Source organism: Saccostrea cucullata, unplaced genomic scaffold (genome assembly GCF_032062105.1).
Source record: "Saccostrea cucullata isolate Sc308-1 unplaced genomic scaffold, CSIRO_AGI_Scuc_v1 ctg203, whole genome shotgun sequence".
NCBI classification, from domain to species: Eukaryota; Metazoa; Mollusca; class Bivalvia; order Ostreida; family Ostreidae; genus Saccostrea; species Saccostrea cuccullata.
This window is the reverse complement of record NW_026925998.1, coordinates 496,246-518,819: the sequence shown is the minus strand read 5'-3', so window position 1 is coordinate 518,819 and position 22,574 is coordinate 496,246. Positions and strand designations below refer to the sequence as shown.

Genomic DNA, 22,574 nt, shown 5'->3' with positions numbered 1-22,574 from the left:
ACACATAAAGCTAACTGTACTGTCGCTTTTATGCTTTAGGTATATAGAGTAGAATGATAATGTAAAAAATTTTAAAAAGTTTTTTTTTTTAACTAAAAATGTGCCAAAGTCAGTGACTGTGTGGTCTTATGTAAAGCTGCAATTAGTATGCATAAAATCTGTATGTGTAAAAGTTGCTCCCTAATATGAAATATTACTGTAAAATTATTGCTGTCAAATTTTATTTAATTGTCTTGCACCCTTAAAATCCTATCAATGCAGCATGTTTAGAAAAATATACAAGTGTTAAATATGAGTTACTATTATAATCCTTAAAAAAGTATTCCTTTAATATTTTGTGTCTGTTTTGAACAGTTGAAACAAAATTATTTAAAACTACTTTGTGCAATATTGATAAGTGCTTCTTTCTTCTTACAGGAATCAGATAAATGACCAAATGAAAGTACAGCATTTTCAAGTTTTATCGGATCATTAGAAGAAAAGAATGGCAATGACTGGTTTGTATGTTATGTATGGTATGTTGGGTATTGTACTTGTAATTTGACACAATACCAGTGATGTCATTTGAAAATAATAAATGGATAGAAAACCCATTTACACATTTTAATGGGAGTAAGGAAGAGGGTAGTTACTTGTAAACATGAAACATACAGAATCAGTGGGTGGGCTATAATCAATATGTGCATGGTCACTTTTAATTTTGGGGTTTTTTTCGTTACTTTTTTAAAAAATATGTTAATCTTTGAGTTGCTTATATTGAATTTAAAGAATGAATATAAAACTAAAGACTTCTTATCATGAATCCAACCTTGAAAATGATATTTAAACTTTAAAGGTCACAGATTCTCCTAAAGATTCATAAATTATTGTGTCATCTTCTCCCCTTTAAGTATGTCTGTCTCCCTTATTTCAAGTTAAATTCTGTGCCATCATGAATTTAATATTTTACATTCATATTTTTTGGCTTCCATTCATGCTTAGCCTTTTGAATAATTGTTTTGACCTGGACCAGACAGTAACAAGATAATATGTGGGAGGGGATGTTTAATAGTCTAAGAGGATTTTGAAGTTTTATCAGAATCTATAAAGGATTCTTGACATCTAAGGCATCGCTGTCATATTTTTCTTTTTAATGTGTAGCATATGATATCATATATATACAATCTTAAAATTGTCTTCTACCTATCTGTCTGTCATTAATTTAAGAGTTACAAGAGCTCCTGAGCCAAAACCAGTGTCAATTAAAGTATTGTGTCTGTGCTACTAGATTTAGAATCCGGTATTTGTTAGGACTTCTCTGCACTTTGAGGTATAGAAACTTGGAACCCCAGTTATCATTAGAGGCAATCTGAGAGGGTATTTACTTAATCTTTCGAATGTTTACATCAGTTTAATAGGATTTGCTCATCTCATTGGCAATATGGCATAATGAAGATTTACAGCAGCTCTGTGTTTATATATAACACAATTTAGTCCCCCAGCACCCCCTCCTTCACCCCTAGCCACTTGATGTTGGCGACAGAGTGATTTTGTCCTCGGGTCAGTTGCCTTGTGACACAAGATTAGTAACATATGGTGCACTTGATCTTGCTCTATAATTCGCTGACAAAAAGTGCAATAAAGATTTCATTCAGTAATAAATCTTGAAATAATATTTTGTTATTTAACAGGTAAATTAATTAGTATAACCACCTTCTCCTTTATCCTGTGTGTAATGCTGAACTAGAGAAGGAGGAAAATCACACAATGAAGCATAACTTACAGGTAAATGTCAAAGGTCATACTGATAGCTTTGTGAATAAAGCCCTCTATAATTTATAAAATGGAGCATTGGTCATGTACTATTATTATTTAATTAGTATATATTACAAGACCTTGACATTTAAAAGACTGAGTTTACTTCATATATAATTTAAAAATTTACTCCAGACCTTCTTATTCATTACAAACTTGTACCGGTAGATGATATTAGATTTGAATATAGTTGACATCAACATTCATAAATATATTTCATTCATATTTACTAGATATTCTGAGTGTAAAAATACATCATGGGTGATGTATTTTTAGAGAAGCTAGTATAAACAGATATACATAAAAAAAATCTACCAGGATAAAAAAAAATTGTGGTTTCTTTATCTGAACATCTTTCACCTTGCACAGTTGGAAACTTGTCTGATATTGGATGAAAATGAAGATTAAAAAAATCTTCCCAATCTCCTCCAAATATTCCAGCAGCAACAGATTGCAGCCATAAAATGATTGGCAGAGATTGGGGATTTGTTTGGTCAAGTGCTTTATGATATATATCCTGGTTCTGAGAAGCAGGTGCCCCCACTGTAAGCAATGGTGAAGCATCGGCTCTCCAAATGAAAAACTTAGTCTGGCATGAAGTTTGTGCTGAAGCAATAAGCAGCTGTATGGTTTTGTCTAATTTGAGGCTGTAGTTGGTGGTGTTTTATGAGATAAGGAGGGTAAGGTTAGAAGCTTGGGATCAGTAGGTGGTGATTGACACATTGTCAAGTAGCACCACTTCCCTGTCTTCTGTGTACCAAGAACAGGTGTGTTAATCTAATAGTGGATCTTGTGTGGCACTTTTTTGCAATTGAACAGCTTGTGAATCAGGATTATTAAGAATTTTAGAGTGAGGAGTTGAATTTGAACAACAGACTACTACATACATCTTAAAAAGCTGCTGGACTAAATGAAGAGGTCATTGATGGTGCTGCCTGAGTTTATCTAATAGGTATGCCACTAGAATGATAGGATGAGTCCTTTCTGATATATACATAATGTGTTTGAGTGTGTTGGGAGGGGGGGATATGAGGTAATAAAGTATTGAGAAAATCTGTCAATTCTTCCAAAAATAATAATGTGTATAAATCCAGTGACAAACTGGCTTGAGTAATTTACTAATACTGTGAAATCACTAAATTTCATGGGAGTTTAATTTTCGTTGTTTTTGAGGTATGGAGGGACCCACCAATTTATGACCACCATGAACTGTAAAGTCCATATGCATTATTGCTAAACAGTTTCCAACCACGATTTTAAAATCCCCACAAACCAAATTTTTTCCTCAAACCTCGAAAATTTGACCCCACAAAAATATATAATTTTACAGTATGATTGTACATGACCTACAACATATTTTACTAAATGGCTGATTATGTCTTTTAATATTTGAATTTATTTCTTCATGATATATATAGAACTTTTATATTTTTCTCAATTTATCAATTATTCAATTTGTGAATTAATTATTTGTTTAATTTTTCATTTGAATCTGACATGGGTACATGAAAGATCTATAAATACATAGAATTCTTTGATTATTGTACTGGTAATGTAGCTTTAGTGTTGTTTATTGAATTTTTTTTGTGTCTAATGTGTCTCAGTAGTTTTGCTGTATTAACAAGGATTGAATCTGATAACTTAATATAAACTAATGCCAAGTAAAACATATTGAATTTTTGTGCCTCACTAATGGTTTCTTTCATTCAGTTTATGTTAATCAATTATTAAGCATTAGCCAGAGAAAAGAATCAGGTAGTTTGCTAGTTGATGATCTATGCTGAATGTATTTTTTGTAAAGTTAATGCATCAATTTATTGCTTAGTTGCCTCACAGTGGCACTATAGAAAGATAAAGATCTTTAGGAGTTTTGTTTTACAGAGTCAAGGAAAAAATGTTAAATGCATGGCTGTTCTGTCTTATAGAGAGATTTCATGACAGTCAGTTTATCTCTCTAATCTTTTTGAAGTTTTTTTAAGTGACTTTAAATGATTTCCTTCCCAGGGGTTAAATAATTTCAGTTTCATTGTCTTTTCTAGGTCCCATCAGATATTGCAGTATGTAGATTTTGGGAAAGAAAAAAGATCGTGTCTGCATTGAGGAGGTAAATTCTAAGAATATTTGTAAACAAAATATATGATTTGTAAATTTGATTTCAAAGACTGGTAGGAAATAAAATGAAGATTGGCTTTTTAAAAGGATATATCACCCTGTGTGAATAATCAGTATATTTGGAGGTAATGCCAGAGTTGTAGGAAATAGTCCTCAGAGGTGCCGCGGGCCTGATATCTACCAGGCAGTGTTGGCGTCCCTCTTTGGATTGTTTGTACTGTTTTAATCATTTAATTCCCAATACTGATAAGTTAGACAGTGGACAATCAAACTGACCTTTACTATTTCTCAGAGAGAGGATTCCATGGTGATATGATTTGTGGGTAAAATTGTTCTCTTTCTTAACATCTGACTTACGGATTACTGTGCTCGTTACACAAATTTACCTGGAAAGTAAGTAACACGTAAGTGTGTGCTTTTTGGAAATACTCTCCCATGGATACACTTCTGTAGTGTTAAAGAACAAGGTCAGATTCTAATTTAATTAGGCTGTTTTTCAAATATGTGTAAAGGTAGGTATATGCCTAATTATCCCCGTTCCTTAGCATCTGTGAAGTGTTGGAAGCCTTGGAGCGTATTGATCAGTTGCAGGGAAAAAAACCTTCAAACTTGATCAAGCCGTGCTGTGTTTGACAAGCACTTCTTCTTCTGAGGGGAGTTATTTTATAGAAATTAGAAGAAAATTGATTTTCAAGTGTGGCCTTTGCTAGGACAGGAACATCTGTCTTTGTTGTGGCAAGTGTCCATTATAACCATTGTCCAGCCAATGATGGCCTTATTAACTTCTAACTAGGCTGCGGGTCTTACTGTCAACATATAGGTACAGTGTCAGGCCTGGTCAGTGCATGTTATGTAATGCAGTGGCAGAGATACATTTTGATGTAGCCCAATGTAAACATGACTTAGGTGGAGTCAATTTTGTTTAAATTGCAGAAATGATTGGAGTTCTTGAAATCAATTGCACAGACTGTTTACTGTGTAGAATCAAGTTTGTAAAGTTTTTAATGAAATTCTATCTCTTTCTGCAGGTGCCCTTCAACCAATATGGATTAATCAACCAAGAAGAACTTTGTGCTTTTAATTTTTTTGTGCTGTTGAACTCTGTAACTGGACTAAGTTGGATTTGCTGAAGAAAAGTACACAGGTTAGAAGTTGGCATGATTTCATAAAAATTTCAAAATTAAAATAAGTGTTTAAATTTTCCCCAGCATTGAATTGATGAGAACAGTATGTTAAATTTCTGGAAATCATTGAAAGAAATTATGTACAAGAAATAATGAATGTTTCAACTTGAATTTTCCCATCTATAATATGTATTTCATGACAATTTTCATTAGATTTCTTTCATCTTAGATTTACATTATTCTTGTAAGATGAATTCAGTAGATATACTTATGGGAAGTGATCTAATTGGTCATTTCCTGACTTGTATCAAGTGTGTAGTCAGGTTTTGATAATAACTGTAGCAAGTGCAGGTCTCTCTATTTCAATCTGCATGTCGTTTGATCAAAATCGCTAATACAAACAAGGCAGCATTCATTCTGATAGCCCCGTTATGAGAGTTCCCAGGACTTTGGAAACATTTTTGGAATTTTCATTTCCAGATGTGAAAACTCTTGACTTAAAGAGCATCTAATTTTTTGTCCTTGAAAAAGCATTACCAGTATTTAATTATGTAAGCCTCCTAGCCCATGTACTTAATTAAGGGATGTAGTACAACAAGTAGTTATACATCATTTGATATCAATAGTGGAAAAATACTAGCAGATTTTGCAAGAGAATAATTTTTTCTCATTTTTGAATAACGTTCATAATTAATTTGAAAAAAATATTTGCCCGTTTAAAGATGGTATAAAAGTTAGACTGTTACTTTGTGAATGTGCACTTAATTTTTTAATCTTCGGACTTAGGAAGTTGTCCAATGGAATTAAATTTTTCTTTGACGAAGGCAGGTGAAGCAGACACCTGTAATCCCTGGTGGTTCCATATGGTTCTGTCATAAAGCCAGCAAAGTACTTAATATTGCATGCCAAAACAACTGTTCCTCTCTATTATAGGTTCATGTGTGAAAGAAAGCAATTATAAACTTGGCGTATGTAAGAAAATGAATCACAGGTATTTAGAACAGGTTAATCAACCTTCAGTAAGAGGGGGTTTCTGTTTCCAGCCACATCTCTTTGATTTAATTTGAGTGACCATGCAGGTAGGTGAAAGGGGGTCAGACTCCAGTTAACACCTGTAATTAAGGTAACAGATCAGGTGAAAACTGTGTGGATTTAGGCTGCTGGTACAGGTAGATTTATTTGATACATGACGTGTCATATTTCCCATTTCATGTGACATTTGTCGTTAGTATTTTTCCTTTACTTTTATAACCACTTATGATGAAATATAGCTGTACTCCCAGCTGTTGGTAAACAGCTAGAAATTAAGACTTAATTAATGGCCATTAGTTTCATGCTGCTTTATGGAGCGACTGACCATTACAATGCATTATCAGTGAGAAATGATAATGTATGTTGGATTCTCTGCTTCCTTAACAATTAAGACAAATTGAGATGGACATTCCTTTGTTTGGCAGCTCTGACTAAAAGTAAGTACAGTATTGTCTAGCATAAGGTAAAAACAGTATCAATCTTCACTTTAGATCTGGTCAAGGCAAGAAAAGTCAATGTTTTCCAATAAACAGTTAGGCGACACTTTCTATATAAAGGTCTTGTGTGGTGGGCATTTAAGTCTTGGACATTTATCTGATCATTAAACTTGAATGACCACACGATGTCAAACGTAAACTATCTCAGATTGGGTCTTAATGGAGGCAGAATGCTGTTTGTCTGATAAACATTCTTACACCTCAAGTTTGATAAATATCTGATAGCTGTGGACATTTTGTCTGAGTCTGTGACTAAGCTTTTACTAGGTGTCCATTCTATTGAGTAAATACATGGATATCTGGAAACTGGCCATTATAAAGTCTGCATTTAGTTGATTGGTGTCGTAAAACCATTGGTCTTTATCACCAATTTTGTAAATATACATGTAAGTAAGAAACCTATAAGGTCAAGGCCATTCAGGTAGATAAAGGGGGCCCTAAAGTCAGGATTTGATGTAATTAATTTGTGCTGACCCAGTGCCTATAGCTTGGTGATCCATTGTCAACAGTGTACCTTAGGGACCTCCTAGTCAAGAAATGGATTAAACATTTTCTATTCCATGCTCTGTAAGTATCTAACTCTATTACAGTACAGTATCATAGTATTTAGAGGAGACACTGTTTTGGAGAACATTGAACATTACACTTATATGTATAAAGAAGGATAATATTTCTTTTTCTCAATGAAGAAGGCAAGCTTATGCACTCTTCCTTTACTGACAGATGAACTTGATAGTTTTGTATGTGCATGTGGGTTGCATTTCAGTTAACCTTCAGTTCAGTGATCGAGTTGTCAAAATTAGCCAAGGGCAATACTGGCATGGAACATACTGCATTTATTTGTTATACTTGAGCTGAAGGTCTGGTTAGAATTGTTTTCTTTTGAAATGTTAAATTGAACTATTTGGTATAATTTTGCTATTTGGGTCATTTTCAAAAAAAGTCTATTTTTTGAATGACATATTTTTGAAAAATGAAAGTGGTTTTACTATAATTTTTTCAACTTTATTTGAATAATATAGTAGTAAACTCCTAAAATCCACTGCATTGCATAAAAGAAAATATTTCTTTTTAAAAATATTGACATTTTATCTTAGTCACTTAAATTTTAATGTCCTTCCTGTTACTTTCATAAAAAGAGCTGTAAAACTCTATTTCAAAATTTTTATCAAATAATCTTTTGTATATCATTAAAAAATAAAAAAAAATATCATTAAATGCCAAGATGTTTGACATTCATCTAATATATGAGCGTTTAAAAGCATGTCAAACTACCATATACCAAACAGAAGCAAAATATATGGGTTTTTCTTCATGAAAAGCCTTATGGTGAATATCTATATGCTATAGTTGAAAAAAAACATTCTTGTACATTATTTTTGTGATTAGAATAAACAGTTACATAAAGTTATTTAAACAGGTGCTCTGCCAAAGCAATTTAACCTAGGAAAATATACTGGTAACAGTAAGGACTCGGGTAACAGGAAGGACAAAACAGTAACAGGATGGACAAATCAGTGTAACAGGATGGACAATGAAATCTACATTTTAAATAAAAATTGACTTTTTTTAACTTTATTGTTTAGGGAAAGAGAAATAAATGTAGAATAAAAAACATGATTTTGTCAAATCTGGCACTAAAAGACATTTATGTCCATCCTGTTACGAAATTTAATTGTAGAGTGCTATTAAAATATTTATCACTTCAATTTTTGTTTTTTAAAGGTAATGCTGTTGCAAAACTAAAAATTTTTCATAATTTTAAGAAAAACAAATGATAAAACTTAAAATCGTATATAATAATTTGTCCCTCCTGTTACAATCTCTGTCCATTCTGTTACAAGAGTGCATGTTTAAGTAGTAATGGCACTATTTGAAGCACTTACATATTTCAATATGATTTACGAAGTTTTTTAACATGTGTTATTAAACTTTTATTACTTAGAAAAATAAAAGTAATTGTTTTTATTGTTAAAACTCAAGATATGAAGTCCAGTTTTCCTTACTGTTACCATATTAATGGTGTGTTTGTATCTGTGTGCATCATCGAGACATTGAAACAATTTCTTTGTAGCTTAGTAAATCTAATTGTTTTAGCAGAATAAACAATTTAAAGAGTACTTGCATATTAAGAAGGTAACAGATAGGACATATTTTTATTATACTCTACCAATAAGACAAACGTATCGACCTTTGAACCCTTTCTTTACTCACTTTCAAATCATGGCGGTCATAAACTTGAGACAACAGAAAATGATGATATATTGTGGATCATGAAAACAGTTCCTAGGAAAGTGAGATAACTTTTATTTTAACATTTTTTTCTGGTAACAGGAATGACATCAACTGGAGGGACATGTCACTTCCTGAATGTTAAATGCACAATACTAGCATTTAGTGGGCGGCATAAGTAAAACAATCATATTAAATTAATCTGTAAATAAATTCAATTAATATGAGGCGCAAAATTTGTACATATCTTCACATGGTAATATTTTCCCTATCATTTAAATTAGCACGTTATAAAATTTTTGTTAATGTGACATGGTTTTACTGTTAAATTTTACTCAGAATGCATATAATATTTTTTATAAAACACCTGGGAGATGATCATAAAATAACTTATAAGCTGTATGACCATGTATATTAACCAACGGGAAAAAAACTTTCCCTCTAAAAAATGTTTTTCCTAGTTTTCTGATCGAAAGACAAAAAAGTAGACTTTTTTTGAAAATGGCCCATTTAAGCTTGACATCTGTGGGATTCTTGGCAGGTGTTTCTGTGTGCATGCAGACATGCAAATGTTATATAGGTGCTAAGTACATCTATACATGTCTTGCTTACTATCTCATGAGAGATAAATCCACGACAAGTCTAAGTATGCCATAAACTGGTCGTTAATGCACATAAAACAGATAATCTTTTCATTGATCTAGCATATTTTTCTGTGATTTTGTCATGTATACTTTCAATACATTGTAAATGCTGCGAAGCTGGGTTGTAGATAGAAATTAGCCTGAATACCAATTATACAAGAACTAGTTGCTGGTTTGAAGAAACCAATTTTCTGATGGCTGCCAGTTCACTACGTATGGATAAGGGCAATTACACCAGGTCTTGTTTACACATTTTTCCACCATAGAACTACTTTACCTTGAAATTGAAAAAAAGGCTGAGAGTTGTTTTTACAGGGGGCAGAATCAATTAATAGAGGAAAGTTGTAAGAATTCCTGAATCTTTTCATTGAGCATTAGCAGTTCTTCCCATGAATTGAAAATTTCCTCATAGTGTGAATCAATTAATTTAATGTAATGTTTTCTTTGTACTTGAAATAATTTCAAGAGAATCCAAACTTCAGAACATTAAGGAAATATTTTAGAAGAGTATCTATTAACTTTAAACATAAGATCACTTTTGCTTTTTTGTGGACCTAGAAGTGAATCAATATATGCTAGTTATAAGACATATGAAATCTTTCTCTCGTTTTTCCTGCTGTTGGGTTTAAGGAAATAATGTTTTTCTGAAATACTACACAGAATCCTTGAATTACCATTCATATGGCAGAAAATCACCTGGTCCTGACAGGAACTGGCTCCAAATTGACAAACATGAGGAAATTACACAAGTTAAAGATTTCTCTGGAGATACTGTCTTGGTTTTTACCTCTTGTCTGAAACAGAGGAATATAGGAAGCCTTAGGACCACCTCCGTTGTGGTAGGTGTCAATGTCTTATCAGGAAAAACTTCTCATTAGTGGCAATTCCACACTGATATAGTAACAAGAAGTCATAATTTCTCCACATTATCGGGAACTTTTAGAATAAAATTAGAATAGTTAAGCATTGCAAATTATTAGTTGGAAAAAAGTCTTTATTTGTGTTAAGAATCTTTACTGCTTAGATTACTGACATAATTGATAAATTTTGGGAATTATCAGTAAAAGTTGACCTGGCAGTAGCAGAGGGCATCAGTGATCTATTGTTAAGATAGGCAGATAATGTGAATGAATGAAAGTGGCTGCTGATCCGGACCGATAGGCCCAATCTGATTGGCTGATTGGCTGTAGACTGACCAGAAGGTGAAGAGCCTGGGAATCAGTTAGACAGCCAGACACCTTACAACACCAGATTTACAGGGAAGTCTTGGAGGAACATGTTGTTTCACCATGGGGTACCTGTCAACAGTCATGTTCCCAGGATTCTCTGTAGAGGTTATTGATAGAAGGAGTCGATTTTGAGGTCAGACCCCATGAAGTCTCTATGATGAGGCAGGCAGACAGAGAGGAGATGGAATTATAATTTGTTGCTGTACTGGAATTCTGATACCATATTGTCCACTCGGACCAGTGTCATTTATTGTATCCCTGACTCATCCCCCTTCACTTGCAGTCACTTTAGAGTGTATTTTATGGTGATTTTCTCCTATAATTTGTATTAATGATAGTCTAGAACCACAATCTCATCCGTCATGATGGACAGATGACCAATAGTCAGGGAAGTATTAGCATAAAGTCTGAATTTGATGCAGTTAAGTGCAGTAGATTTGGATGGTCTGAGATGATTTGATTATCTAGTCTTTTCCTGGGAGACTTAATCATCACTGATCAGGAGAAGGGGTTGCTTGTAATTCTTTTCTTCATCAAGTCAAACAATAGTACAATACCATATATTTATTGTATAAATATCAAATATATCCTATGAAGTAGGCATGTATATAAATGGAAATAGGAAAGCAAGTAGAATCTTGGGCTGTCATTGAGTGAAAATAAAAATTTGGACAGTAAACAAGACTTTGGGATAATGTTATCAACCGGAAATGGAATATGAGGGACACTCATTAGTTTGCATTCCAGTGTTTCTCAGAAATCCTTATAAAATTCTCAGTTTCATGTGTCAGCGTGCAATGAAAAATACTGTCATACATATAATATCATCTCGTCCTATATCAAGGTGTAAATCATATATGGCTGTGAGAAAAAAATATAATAGATATTGAGAGATCTATTTTAAAATTAATTCTCAAAATATTTAAAAGAAAATAATCAGGCATGAAGAATGTAAATATACGAGGGCCGTTCAAAAATTACGCGGACTTGTTGCACAGAAGTAATATTTGACGACATAATAGGGCAAAATTTCACAAATAATATAAAAGAATCTTTTCTTATATGGTCTTCAAAATTTCATATCAAAATGTTGTAAATTGGTATCAATTTTGAGTGATTTTTCAGGACATACCATTAAGTCACGGCGCAGCAAAATCTTCGACGTCACAAGCATTATAAATAATATGTGATTGAGCTTTCATTTTCTCAACATTTTCCCTTGAGTACCTGTATAGTTTGAGTTACCTTATCTACTCAGCGTCAAAACACCATTTCTTGTCAAGCTTAAAAGCTATTAAACAAGTAAAGAATATTCTTTTTTTTGTTTTAAATCCAAACACTACTTATGAGATATAGTGTGATATTGGTGACTCTCAATCACGTTCTTTACAGTCCGGATAAAGTTAACTTTTCGTCTATATCTTCTTCCCGTCCTCCCGTATAGCCTTTTTACAGAGGTATAACTGTCTAAATTTCAATTTGCTATTTGTGGGCGAATGTCACGAGTAGCCTAGCTTACTACATGTTTTATTATGCATGTTTTGGATCTATGTTGCCGATATCTCGAGCATTACACATATTTTAACAATGGTAATTCAGGAGACGTCATTTTAACAGTCGTTTTCAAATCGCATCATCACTGTATTTCTGGTAGTACTCCAAATATAATCTAAATACATAATAATAGAACAATTCAAAGGTACATTTGAGAAAATTGTTGAAAAATATCTCGAATTTTAGAAAATAAATAAATGAGTTAATTTTTTGAATCCGCATGCTTTTCCTTCCGTTTTTTTGTCGTGCGCCGTACCTCTCCATCAGCGATATCAACATACCGAAAATTTTAGTAGAATTTTTTTAAAATACAGAAATTTTGCCCAAAATTTATTGGAATCTTTAAGATACATATTTCTGTGAAATTTTATAACTATATGACGTATGTAAGAGTAAATAATAGCACAGTCCGCGTAATTTTTGAACGGCCCTCGTATAAGCATCAAATGAAGAAATTAATGCACACATTCAAGCCCCTGTAAATATGACAAGTGCAGTGCAATACAATTCATTGTGTCTTGCTTTTACTAATAGCCGTAAACCTATGGTGTCTTACACTGTTATGGTTACCCATTTATATTTTTCATTCATTCATCACAGACTCATCAGTTGCCAGAGATGCTTAGAGTAATGACATCAGTAGATTTTTTTACTGATTTGTTGGTACTAAGATCGGAAGTTCCTACAGATTTCGGGTCATTCTTTATCATGTTATCAGACAAAAAACTTGAAATGATCTCCCTTTGATGCCTTTAATCACTCACAAACTCAGTGTGAGCATGTCACTATAACCCAGATCATTGGTAGACCATGGTGTGAAGGTCTGTTTTAATTGACCCTAGCTTATTCTAGATCTATAATTTTTTTGTAAATAATAAATTTCATTGAAAAATATGTACTAGCTACCCTCCTGTACGAAATGTTCCGCCTGGAATATAGGGGGAATTGAGGCGTACTTGGAGAGGCGTCAATTTGTCTCTCTACATGTATGGTGATACACAGGTTCCGGGCGTAACTTAGGCGGAAACCAAGCGTAAATGGGCAGGAATTTGAGGCGAAAAATGCAAGAGCTACGCCCAGAAAAATAAATGACGCCCGTAAAAAAAATTACGCCTGGAAACTAAAATGACCCTGGAATAGAATTACGCCTTGTCCTTATTATTATATAATACACACATGTACTATGTGACCTAAAAACCTATATATTTACCATGTTAACAAAGAAAAACATTCAGATTATGATTTACAATGTTAAAGCTAAAAATTTTGCTTTTTGAACTGTAAGAAAACATAATGACAGGTCATTAACATAATACATTAACAAGTATAGATAACATGAATTTTGTGTATTAGGGACACTGATTGAGTATGTATTTAGAATTAAACTTTTTTACAATACCTGTACATTTTATCACTTCAATAATTATATTGAAACATTTTAGTTTAACTGACTGAATACAATTCTTCATTTACTCAGCAGTTTACAGTTAGATTCTCACTGCAGCCTCTATCAGACTGATATTTCTTAGAATGTGTGCAAGGACAAACTCAAATATCTAAAGTAATTTTAGGGTCAACCAGTTATAACTATCATTGTACATAATCATAATCAAATTTACTCAAATAGGTACTACATATTCATGATCACACCTACCAGCAGAAGTGTAAAAGCCTTAACATTGAGATATCTGCATTTCCTGTTTCACTCACACTAAACTGCCTCCTTCATGATCAAATTCAAACTTAACCTCCTATCTGAAATGACCCTTAATTGATAATTAAATTGACCAATCAGAGGCTTTTACTTCTCCTGAAAGTTCCAGGCGTAATTTTTGTTTCTATTTTCCTGCCATTTTACGCCCGGAAAATCTGAACTTGCCAATTGACGCCCGTAAATTACAAATGACGCCTGTAAGACGTCTCTTCTACTGAGGCGTAACTCTTTGAAAATTCCATCTCCGCCTCAAGTACGCCCGGAATTTGCCAATTCCTGCTCAATTCCACCCAAATTCCAGGCAGAATCCGCCTTTAAAATTCATACAGGCTATATTGTATTTTATCAATTCTTTTGTACAAATTGCATGTTTTAAGCATGTAATGGAGAAAAATGCACTCAAATAGGAAATACCTTTCAGGTATATTAAATAGCATTGAAAACCAATTTTCTATTGGTAAGTTATTTTTCCAGGTGCAAACCACAAATGAAAATTGACCAAAGGTTTAATTACCTGTATGTATCATAACACTTTTTATGACTTTATGACTAACGCCATGGTTGTGTTTTGTTCAGCTGATACCTCAACATTTTCAGTTCAATTATCTCAAATGACAAATGACTTTTTAATGTAAAGGGCCAAAAGTTTCAAATTTTCAACTTGCATAGCAGTATAAATACTTAATTTAAATTATTAAGAATTTGATATTTTAGCACCTGCCTTTTGCCAATGCTTCCTTAACCTCCAGAACTTGATGCCAGTTTCCATAACCTTCAATAACTTAAAGACTATCATGGTATTTTTTCACACAATGATTTCTTAAGGTAAAGCTCTCTGATACAATTTACATGGATTTGCACCAGCAGGTAGGCATCTTTGAAACATGTACAGCATCTGTGTTCAATTTCTATCCAGCTAGAAAAATAGAAAAGTGGAAATTGCCCAGTGGTGAATCCCCCTATTCTTGTCTAAAAATGCAATGGAGCTTATTTTCAATAATTGAGGGTTACTCATTTCCTGCAATTCATTGATTCCATGTCTCTAAGTTAGCCAGAGGGAAGTTTAATTATTTCTAACATGGAATAAGACAAACCCACATGCACATCTCTCGTTTAGGGATACTTGTTTCCTGCTCTTGACTTTTAATGGCTATGATGCATTAGGACCTTAGGTAATTTTATAACCCCAGAAAAGGTACTCTGATCAAAGTTTAATCCCTATCAATTTCCTTACGTCATTTACCAAGCATAAATCTTTGCCGATGCCTCAGTCAATTTGCATGATAAAAAGATAAATTTTTGTTTCATTACCAATTCATGACAAATTTGAGTGCTATTATATGTGGTAGGGTTTATTTTGATCCATGTTAATTGTGTATTTAATTTTGCATTCATTGATCCTTTGTCACATCATCTATTAAGGTTTAATGGTAATAATAGCAGACATGCTGATATGGAAGTCTTCATAAAGTTTGTGTTTTAGTTGATCCCCTGAAATCTCAGAACTCCCTAGTAATTTGAATCTCTGATTCTGCATTAGCTGTTAAATCCTTGCATGAAACCAGTCATTGAATAAATAATGGTCTGTGATCATCGAGATGTTCTTTATATGAACTTGTGAGGCATTCTGCACAAGGCATTATCATAGGGCATCAGACGTGGCTACTTGTTCATGAGCACAGAGACAGGTGTTAGTTACTGTAAGTAAAACAGACAGTTAAGTTGGAGGTTATCTACCTGGGAAAGCTCCCATTGATAATTTACCCATAATGGCTGATTAAAAAAGTCTTGTGAAATTGTCAAAGATCAGTTTTCATTGGGGGCCCTATGACACAAAGAAGGCATTGCGTGATCAAGTTTACTTGTTGTCCAATAAGGTGACATTCTTCAGGGAGTTTAAGTTGAATAATTACAGATACTATGTGAGATAATAAATGTTAGCACGTGTAAATGAGTGCCCACAGACAATAACTGCTGCTGAAAGAAAACATTTATGGGTATAAACTAGGGGCTTATTATGACAGAAATCTGAAATGTGACCCCACTGTTTGTGTACAAGGATAGTTTAATGGGCTTATTTTTTTTTTTTTTTTCAAAGAATAAAGTGTTTTTAAGTAGAAAAATACAGTATGTGTTACATTAATTTTATTAACTGCATTTGCCAGACCTACAGGCTTGGCAATCATTCTTTAAACGGAAGCTCTATGATGTATAGTCATTTTTGCATTTTCAGGAAAAAAATATTTTCACTTAATTCAAATTTTTGGCATCTTTTGAGTGTATTATCCTTTAGATAAAATCCTGTGAAAGTACATGTATATATTGTTTATCATTTTATGCATTTTTGAGAATATCTTTTTCATTTTTACAGACTTGTGTCTGAGATGAGTGAGCTCTGATGGAAGCCTGACTGAGAACAATGTCATGGGAAGCCAGACCATAGAGGATTATGCTGCTTTTGAGTTGTATCTACAACAGGCACAGGTATTCATAAAATCTATAACAGGCACAGGTATACATAAAATCTACAACAGGCACAGGTATACATAAAATCTACAAAAGGCACAGGTATTCATAAAATCTACAACAGACACAGGTATTCATAAAATCTACAACAGGCACAGGTATACATAAAATCTATAACAGGCACAGGTATTCATAAAATCTATAACAGGCACAGGTATTCATAAAATCTACAACAGGCACAGGTATACATAAAATCTATAACAGGCACAGGTATACATAAAAATCTACAACAGGCACAGGTATACATAAAATCTATAACAGGCACAGGTATTCATAAAATCTACAACAGGTACAGGTAAAAGCAGGCATAGGTAACATATATAGCATTTTAAGGTATACAGCAAAACTCGTTTAGTATGAACACGGACATTGCGAATTTACGGATAAAGCGAAGTCATTTTGGATCCTCAGCTATATAATTTTAATGAAATTCTTATACGGTTTTAATGAATTACGGGTATAGCGAATTAATTTCATTGGTCCCCGTTACTTCTTTATAAATGAGTTTTGCTGTATGCATGTATATAATCTAGCAGTAACACTCATCTGAGTTACCTTGGCCTTGCTGTTCAATAAGCAATATTCATTTTTCTTTTAAAAATTTTGGAACAGCAGGGCCAATGTAACTCAAGTGAGTATTGTGGTCTAATGGCCTCTTGTTCCTAAACTATATAAATTTAAATTGAAAAAGTAAAGATATTACATCACACAATGTTTAACATACTGGCCAAGATTGGTTCTCAATTTACCATATCTATCTGAGATACTTATAGCATTCTGTATCCCCTGTCACTGGTTTGTAGGAGGATATTGGACTGTGCCTCAGTGGGACCACAACCCCTGTGACCCCAACAGGAGATGACAACTGCTTCCTGCCCAGTGACTATATCAACAATGACTCCTGTGATGGTAGACTGACTCCAGAACTGGGGGATGGAGACCCCACCCCTGTCAACAGTCCCTGCAGGGGTGATGAGGAGGGGAAGGGGTGTGTTCAGGTAAAGAAAAGAACCCAATATCTGTTACAAATATTACAAATCAAATTAAATATGAAAAATACTGTGACTGTGTGTTCACAACCTCATACAATCAATATACCTGTGACCGTGATGAGAACCTTTGCTGAAGGAATCTCAAGTGGAAATGAAATCATAGTTTTATGATTTATAATGGTCATAATTCTACCTGGTATTAATGTGATGCTGAAAGGTGTAATTTATTTGCCTTGGCCAGCTGTGCAATCCATTGATTAATTGCAATGCTTATACTTCTGTTTTATTTTATGGTCTAGATCAAGTTTCTAAAATATTCTTATTTTGTCATGAATTATTAAGTAAATTATCAGGATTTCACAGAGATCAGCAAGCGCGTTTGTTCTCAATTAAGATATTGTAAAAGAAGGTACAGGTATATGCTTGCGGGTTGGTTTTGTAGTCAGTGAGTTTGTCCACTTTCTTGGTTTCCACAGAGACTTTGGTGAATGGTTAGGTATATTATTCTGAGTGTTGATTTCTGAAGACAGGTCTCTAGGGAACAGATTCTAATGAGTTTATCTGATACCACTAACAACATGCAGCACCTGCAGCCTGGGTAATTTGATAAGTCTTCTTGTCCACTAATTAGCGATCGATACAGTCCTTATTGGCTCCTTGGTTTCAGAGTCTGACCAATAAGTCACGGGATCAAAGTCTTACACTGTAGTAGCTTTATCTTAATCATTGCTGACAACTTTTCCAGCTACACCAGTATCATTGTCCATTTTGAGTTATGGGTGTACTGGCTTAAGCCTACATTAAGCCTACATTATTATCCTTCTTTATGGATAAAAACAACCAGTTTGGGCAAGTTAGATTTAAGTTATTTGACAGGAAGTATTATTTATTGGTCAAAGGCTTTGTTATTTAGTCAATGCTGTCTTGCAGCTCTCAGCAAATTAGTTTTTCATTAAAAAAATCTTTGCCAATGGACTTAAAAGAAAAACATTGGTATACATAATGGACACGTGCTAAAAGTGCTCTTGTATCTCCTCTAGTTAGGAATTAGTGTAGAGTAAATCAGGCCCCTGTAGTCTTAAGGGATTAGTTTTGGTCTAAATTTGTTAGCATAATTCACCCCACCTACCCTAATTTTAAGATTACCTATAGTGATTTGGGTCAGTTATGTAAAGAAATGCATTCTTTTCTAGGGGACCTGTTACCTGCATTGGAAAATGTGCTTTGTGATCTGGCAATAAAAATATCAGATTACTATAGTATCAGAGAAGACAAAACTTGATCCCCAATCAGCCTTTAAAGTTGTGAAAAATGTAGCTGAATTGAGTTTTGATAAGATATTGATTATAGGGTAGCTGGATTTTGGACGGTAAAGTGATTCTAAATTTAGCAAATTCAGAATTTAGTTGGAATGAAAACTTTTATTAGACGAGGAAATGTGACCTACTTCTAAGATTTGATATCTCCCCCGTAATCTAAGGTTAGATAACTTTATATGAATTTGTAATAAGGAGATTTGGCCCAAAGTCTCAGAGATGGACAGTTTGTCTGCTTATGTGTAATAATTGGTACCAAGTACCTAGGGCTTACACTTCCATCCAGATTGCTCTTGTTTGGTTTTCTTTTAATTCCTTGTTTATGCTAAATTCATCCCTATCAACCTATTATAAAACTTTCAGAACAGACCTTAGAGTTTATGGTGCACAAATACATGCATCTGTGTAATCAAAATGCATAGAATTATATTTTGCGTCTTGGTTTCACAGCTATCTGTAAAATTAATAATTAAGTATTTAGAAAAAAAATTAAATTGATAAAAAATTTTAAATGCATTCATTATACAGACAATTAAGCAAGATGTATTGATTTAGAGTTCTGCAAGAATTTTGATGCTTGGGGTCAAGATCATTCAATTGATCATTTGACAAATGTCAAAGTTTTACTTTAGATTAAACTGTTTAAAAAAATGTTTTAGGTTACTACATGTAAAATTTTTGCCTCATTTCCATTGAAAATGGTACACAGGAGGACTTCATCGAGACTTATTTCTTACAAACAAATTTTGAATTCAACAGTTATTTGTATTACCATGGCATCTGAAACTTGTCTTACTTGGTAAATTCAATAAGGATGCTTTTTTGAAAGGTTAAGATTACTATTAAAAGTAAAATAAGCAGCTAAATATATTTTAATGGTTTTCCTGTTACAATTTTTCATGTAATTTTAGACTTAGTACAATAATGGACACTCTCTAGGTTTAAAGCATGATTATGGGATTTAATGAACAAAATTGCAATACTTAATTAGAATAGAAGTTCTGTTAAAGTGTTAAGCTACTATATTTGTTACAGTTTTCCCTGAAATTAGGTGCAAGTTGACAATATCAAAATACTTAATTTTGTGAATTATGGTATGAAGGTGTATCTATGAAAGGATAGGTGTCGTACGTAATAAACCATTGAAAGGATTTTACAGGTATTTATCTTGTTATGGCTTTTCAAAAGGATTTATTGTTGACATGAGAAAAACTAAATGTTCAATAATAACAGAGAAGATTTAAATTTCCAATCCAATTTCAGAAGTGTAATCTTATTAGGCCTTTTTTCCATCAATAGAAATCTATTGGGTTGATGTAATGCATATATTTAAGGGGGTCTTGGCTTTAAATTATGTAACTACGACATTTGATAAATGGATATTTATCTTGAGCACTTCATGAGAATTACAAGGTAAATTAAGATTTTAATTTTCTATCATATTTTACATGTTATAAAGAGCTATAATTTTATTCTTTTTTTCATGTGAAGCAGTATTCTTTTTTTCATGTGAAGCAGTTGATTAATGTGTAGAATTTCATGTACAGTTGAGAAATGTATTGATTTTTAGCTCACCTGAGCCGAAGGCTCAAGTGAGCTTTTCTGATCAAAATTTGTCCGTCGTCTGTCGTCGTTGTCGTCGTCGTTGTAAACTTTTCTTATTTTCATCTTCTTCTCAAGAACCACTGGGCCAATTTCAACCAAACTTGTTACAAAGTATCCTTGGGTAAAGGGGATAAATTTGGAAGGGCCACGCTCTCTTCCAAGGGGAGATAATTTAAAGCAGAAAAATTAATGGCATTTTTTAAAAATCTTCAAAATTAGGCTAGGAAACTTAATGTGGAATCAAAAGTGCAGATTAAAGTTCAAATCATGTTGGGGCCAAAATGGCCAATCAAAGTTGACTATATCTTTAAAAATCTTTTTCCCTGAAATTGGGCCAGGAAAGATGAAATATGTGGAATACTTCATTTTGTGAATTAAGTTTGTTATCATGAAGGTGTAGGGTGGGGCCAAAATGGCCAATCAAAGTTGAACATAGGAATATATAAAAAATCTTTAAAAATTTTACCACTGGTATCATGTGGAATCATCCTCAGGTAGTGTTAAGTTTGCTTTTCAAAAGGCCATTTAAAGTTTTGACATAGGAATATATAGAAAAATCTTTAAAAATCTTCAATAATAACCACTGGGCCAGAAAGATTTATGGAATTTCCTCAGGTAGTCCAATTTGTTCAAATATACCAAAACATAAAAGATTTACATAGGAATATATAGGAGAAATCTTTAAAAATTTTCTTCTCATCACAGGGCCAGAAATCTATGTGGTTGATGTAATGCATATATTTATGGGGGTAGGGTGGGGCCACAATGGCCGATTTTTAAAGGAATATATAGTAAAAGTCTTCTTCTCAAGAACCATTTGATAAATGGTGGATATTTATGTAGATTCACTTTGTTAAAATCATACAAGGTAAATTAAGATTTTAATTTTCTTTTATATTTTACATGTTATAAAGAGCTATAATTTTATTCTTTTTTTTCATGTAAAACTGTTAATTAATGTCCCCCCCCCCCCCCCCCCCCCCCCCCCATAAATTTCATGTGACTGAAATGTGAGCCAATTGCTATGTTGATTTTTTTTCTTCAATTTGAGTCTTCATTCTAGGTTAGTTTTTTGCTGTTTGCTTTTAATTGTGTTAGACATGGCAGTATTTTGTTTCTTTGGATAATAGACAAGACAAGGTCCTAATAAGTTCAGATTTTATGTTTTGGTGCACTTATGTGCCCTGCACATTGAACATGGTTTAGCTTAAAATTCTCTTCAAGGGTTTAAGAACCACGTACAATATTTAACACAAGTAATCCATCAAGTGGGCTTTCATTCAAATATAGTTTGTATATTTTTGAATGAAATGTAAATTTGGTCAAGACATGAATGACATTTTTCTTTGAAACACACAGCAGAGAGAGAAAAAAATACAAGAAATGTATTACTCTAGACTAGTCTACTTAAGTTCTAAAGTCTGACAGTTATTGTGTAAAATTAAATAAAAAGTTGGAGTATATAGGATTAAACTTTTTAATCTGAGGGTTCAAAAGGTGATTTCAGGTTAAACTTTGGACCTTATAGTGATTTATATTTTTTTTCTTCTTTAAACATGCAGTTGTGATATTTGTTCTGAACATGTGAAAAAGATTTCTCTTTTGTGGAGGAATGTTTAGATCAGTGATAGAAAATTTTACCTATACATGTATTAACTATTGGGAGAGTTTAAATTAGGTCATATCTAGTAATTGAAGTTCTTTGACCTAGAGGCATGCTAATCAAGTCCCTGGTTGTGACTTAAGTCAAACCTTAGTGTACCTAGCTGGAACAAACAAAAAAACTTGGGAGTTGCATGATTATGTGAAATGTTTTAAAAACCTGTAGACTTTATGTTCTGCCTTGAGGGATGTAGTCACTGGTTTAAAAAGGATGTTATGAAAATGGATCAAGGCCCGCTCTATGTGCAAAATACCTGTTGACAGAACACCTGAAAAAAAAATCTGAATGAGGCTCAGCTTACAACACAGTGGACTTCAATGTTCCTATTCTCAGCAATTTTTCAGGACACTCTGAGGAAATGCGTCCCCCAGTGTAAATATTATCATAATACCAATGCTGACCAAATAGAGGGGGAAGTCTTCAAAGTATCAAAAAGCAACTCTCTAAATGGTGCTAAATATTTTCTTTTGAGATCATTATAGCTGTTTGATTGGGTCAAGGTGGGAGTTTACGAGACTGCTGCCTTAGAACACCTTGATT

General features: G+C 33.2%; 1 protein-coding gene across 2 annotated transcripts in view; it reads left to right on the top strand.

Moving 5' to 3' along the window:
- The first annotated feature begins 3,830 nt into the window (after positions 1 to 3,830).
- LOC134270345 (uncharacterized) overlaps positions 3,831 to 22,574 on the top strand; it is a 29,033-nt gene continuing 10,289 nt past the window's right edge. Inside the window, exons 1-4 of one of the 2 annotated variants that reach the window (XM_062752577.1) lie at positions 3,831 to 3,898; positions 4,935 to 5,050; positions 16,304 to 16,416; positions 17,262 to 17,456. In XM_062752577.1, the coding sequence (XP_062608561.1) occupies positions 16,357 to 16,416; positions 17,262 to 17,456 (255 nt within the window). In that variant the 5' untranslated portion in view covers positions 3,831 to 3,898; positions 4,935 to 5,050; positions 16,304 to 16,356. Of the gene's footprint in view, positions 3,899 to 4,850; positions 5,051 to 16,303; positions 16,417 to 17,261; positions 17,457 to 22,574 lie in introns of those variants that run through there. The other variant, XM_062752576.1, reaches the window with a different exon arrangement.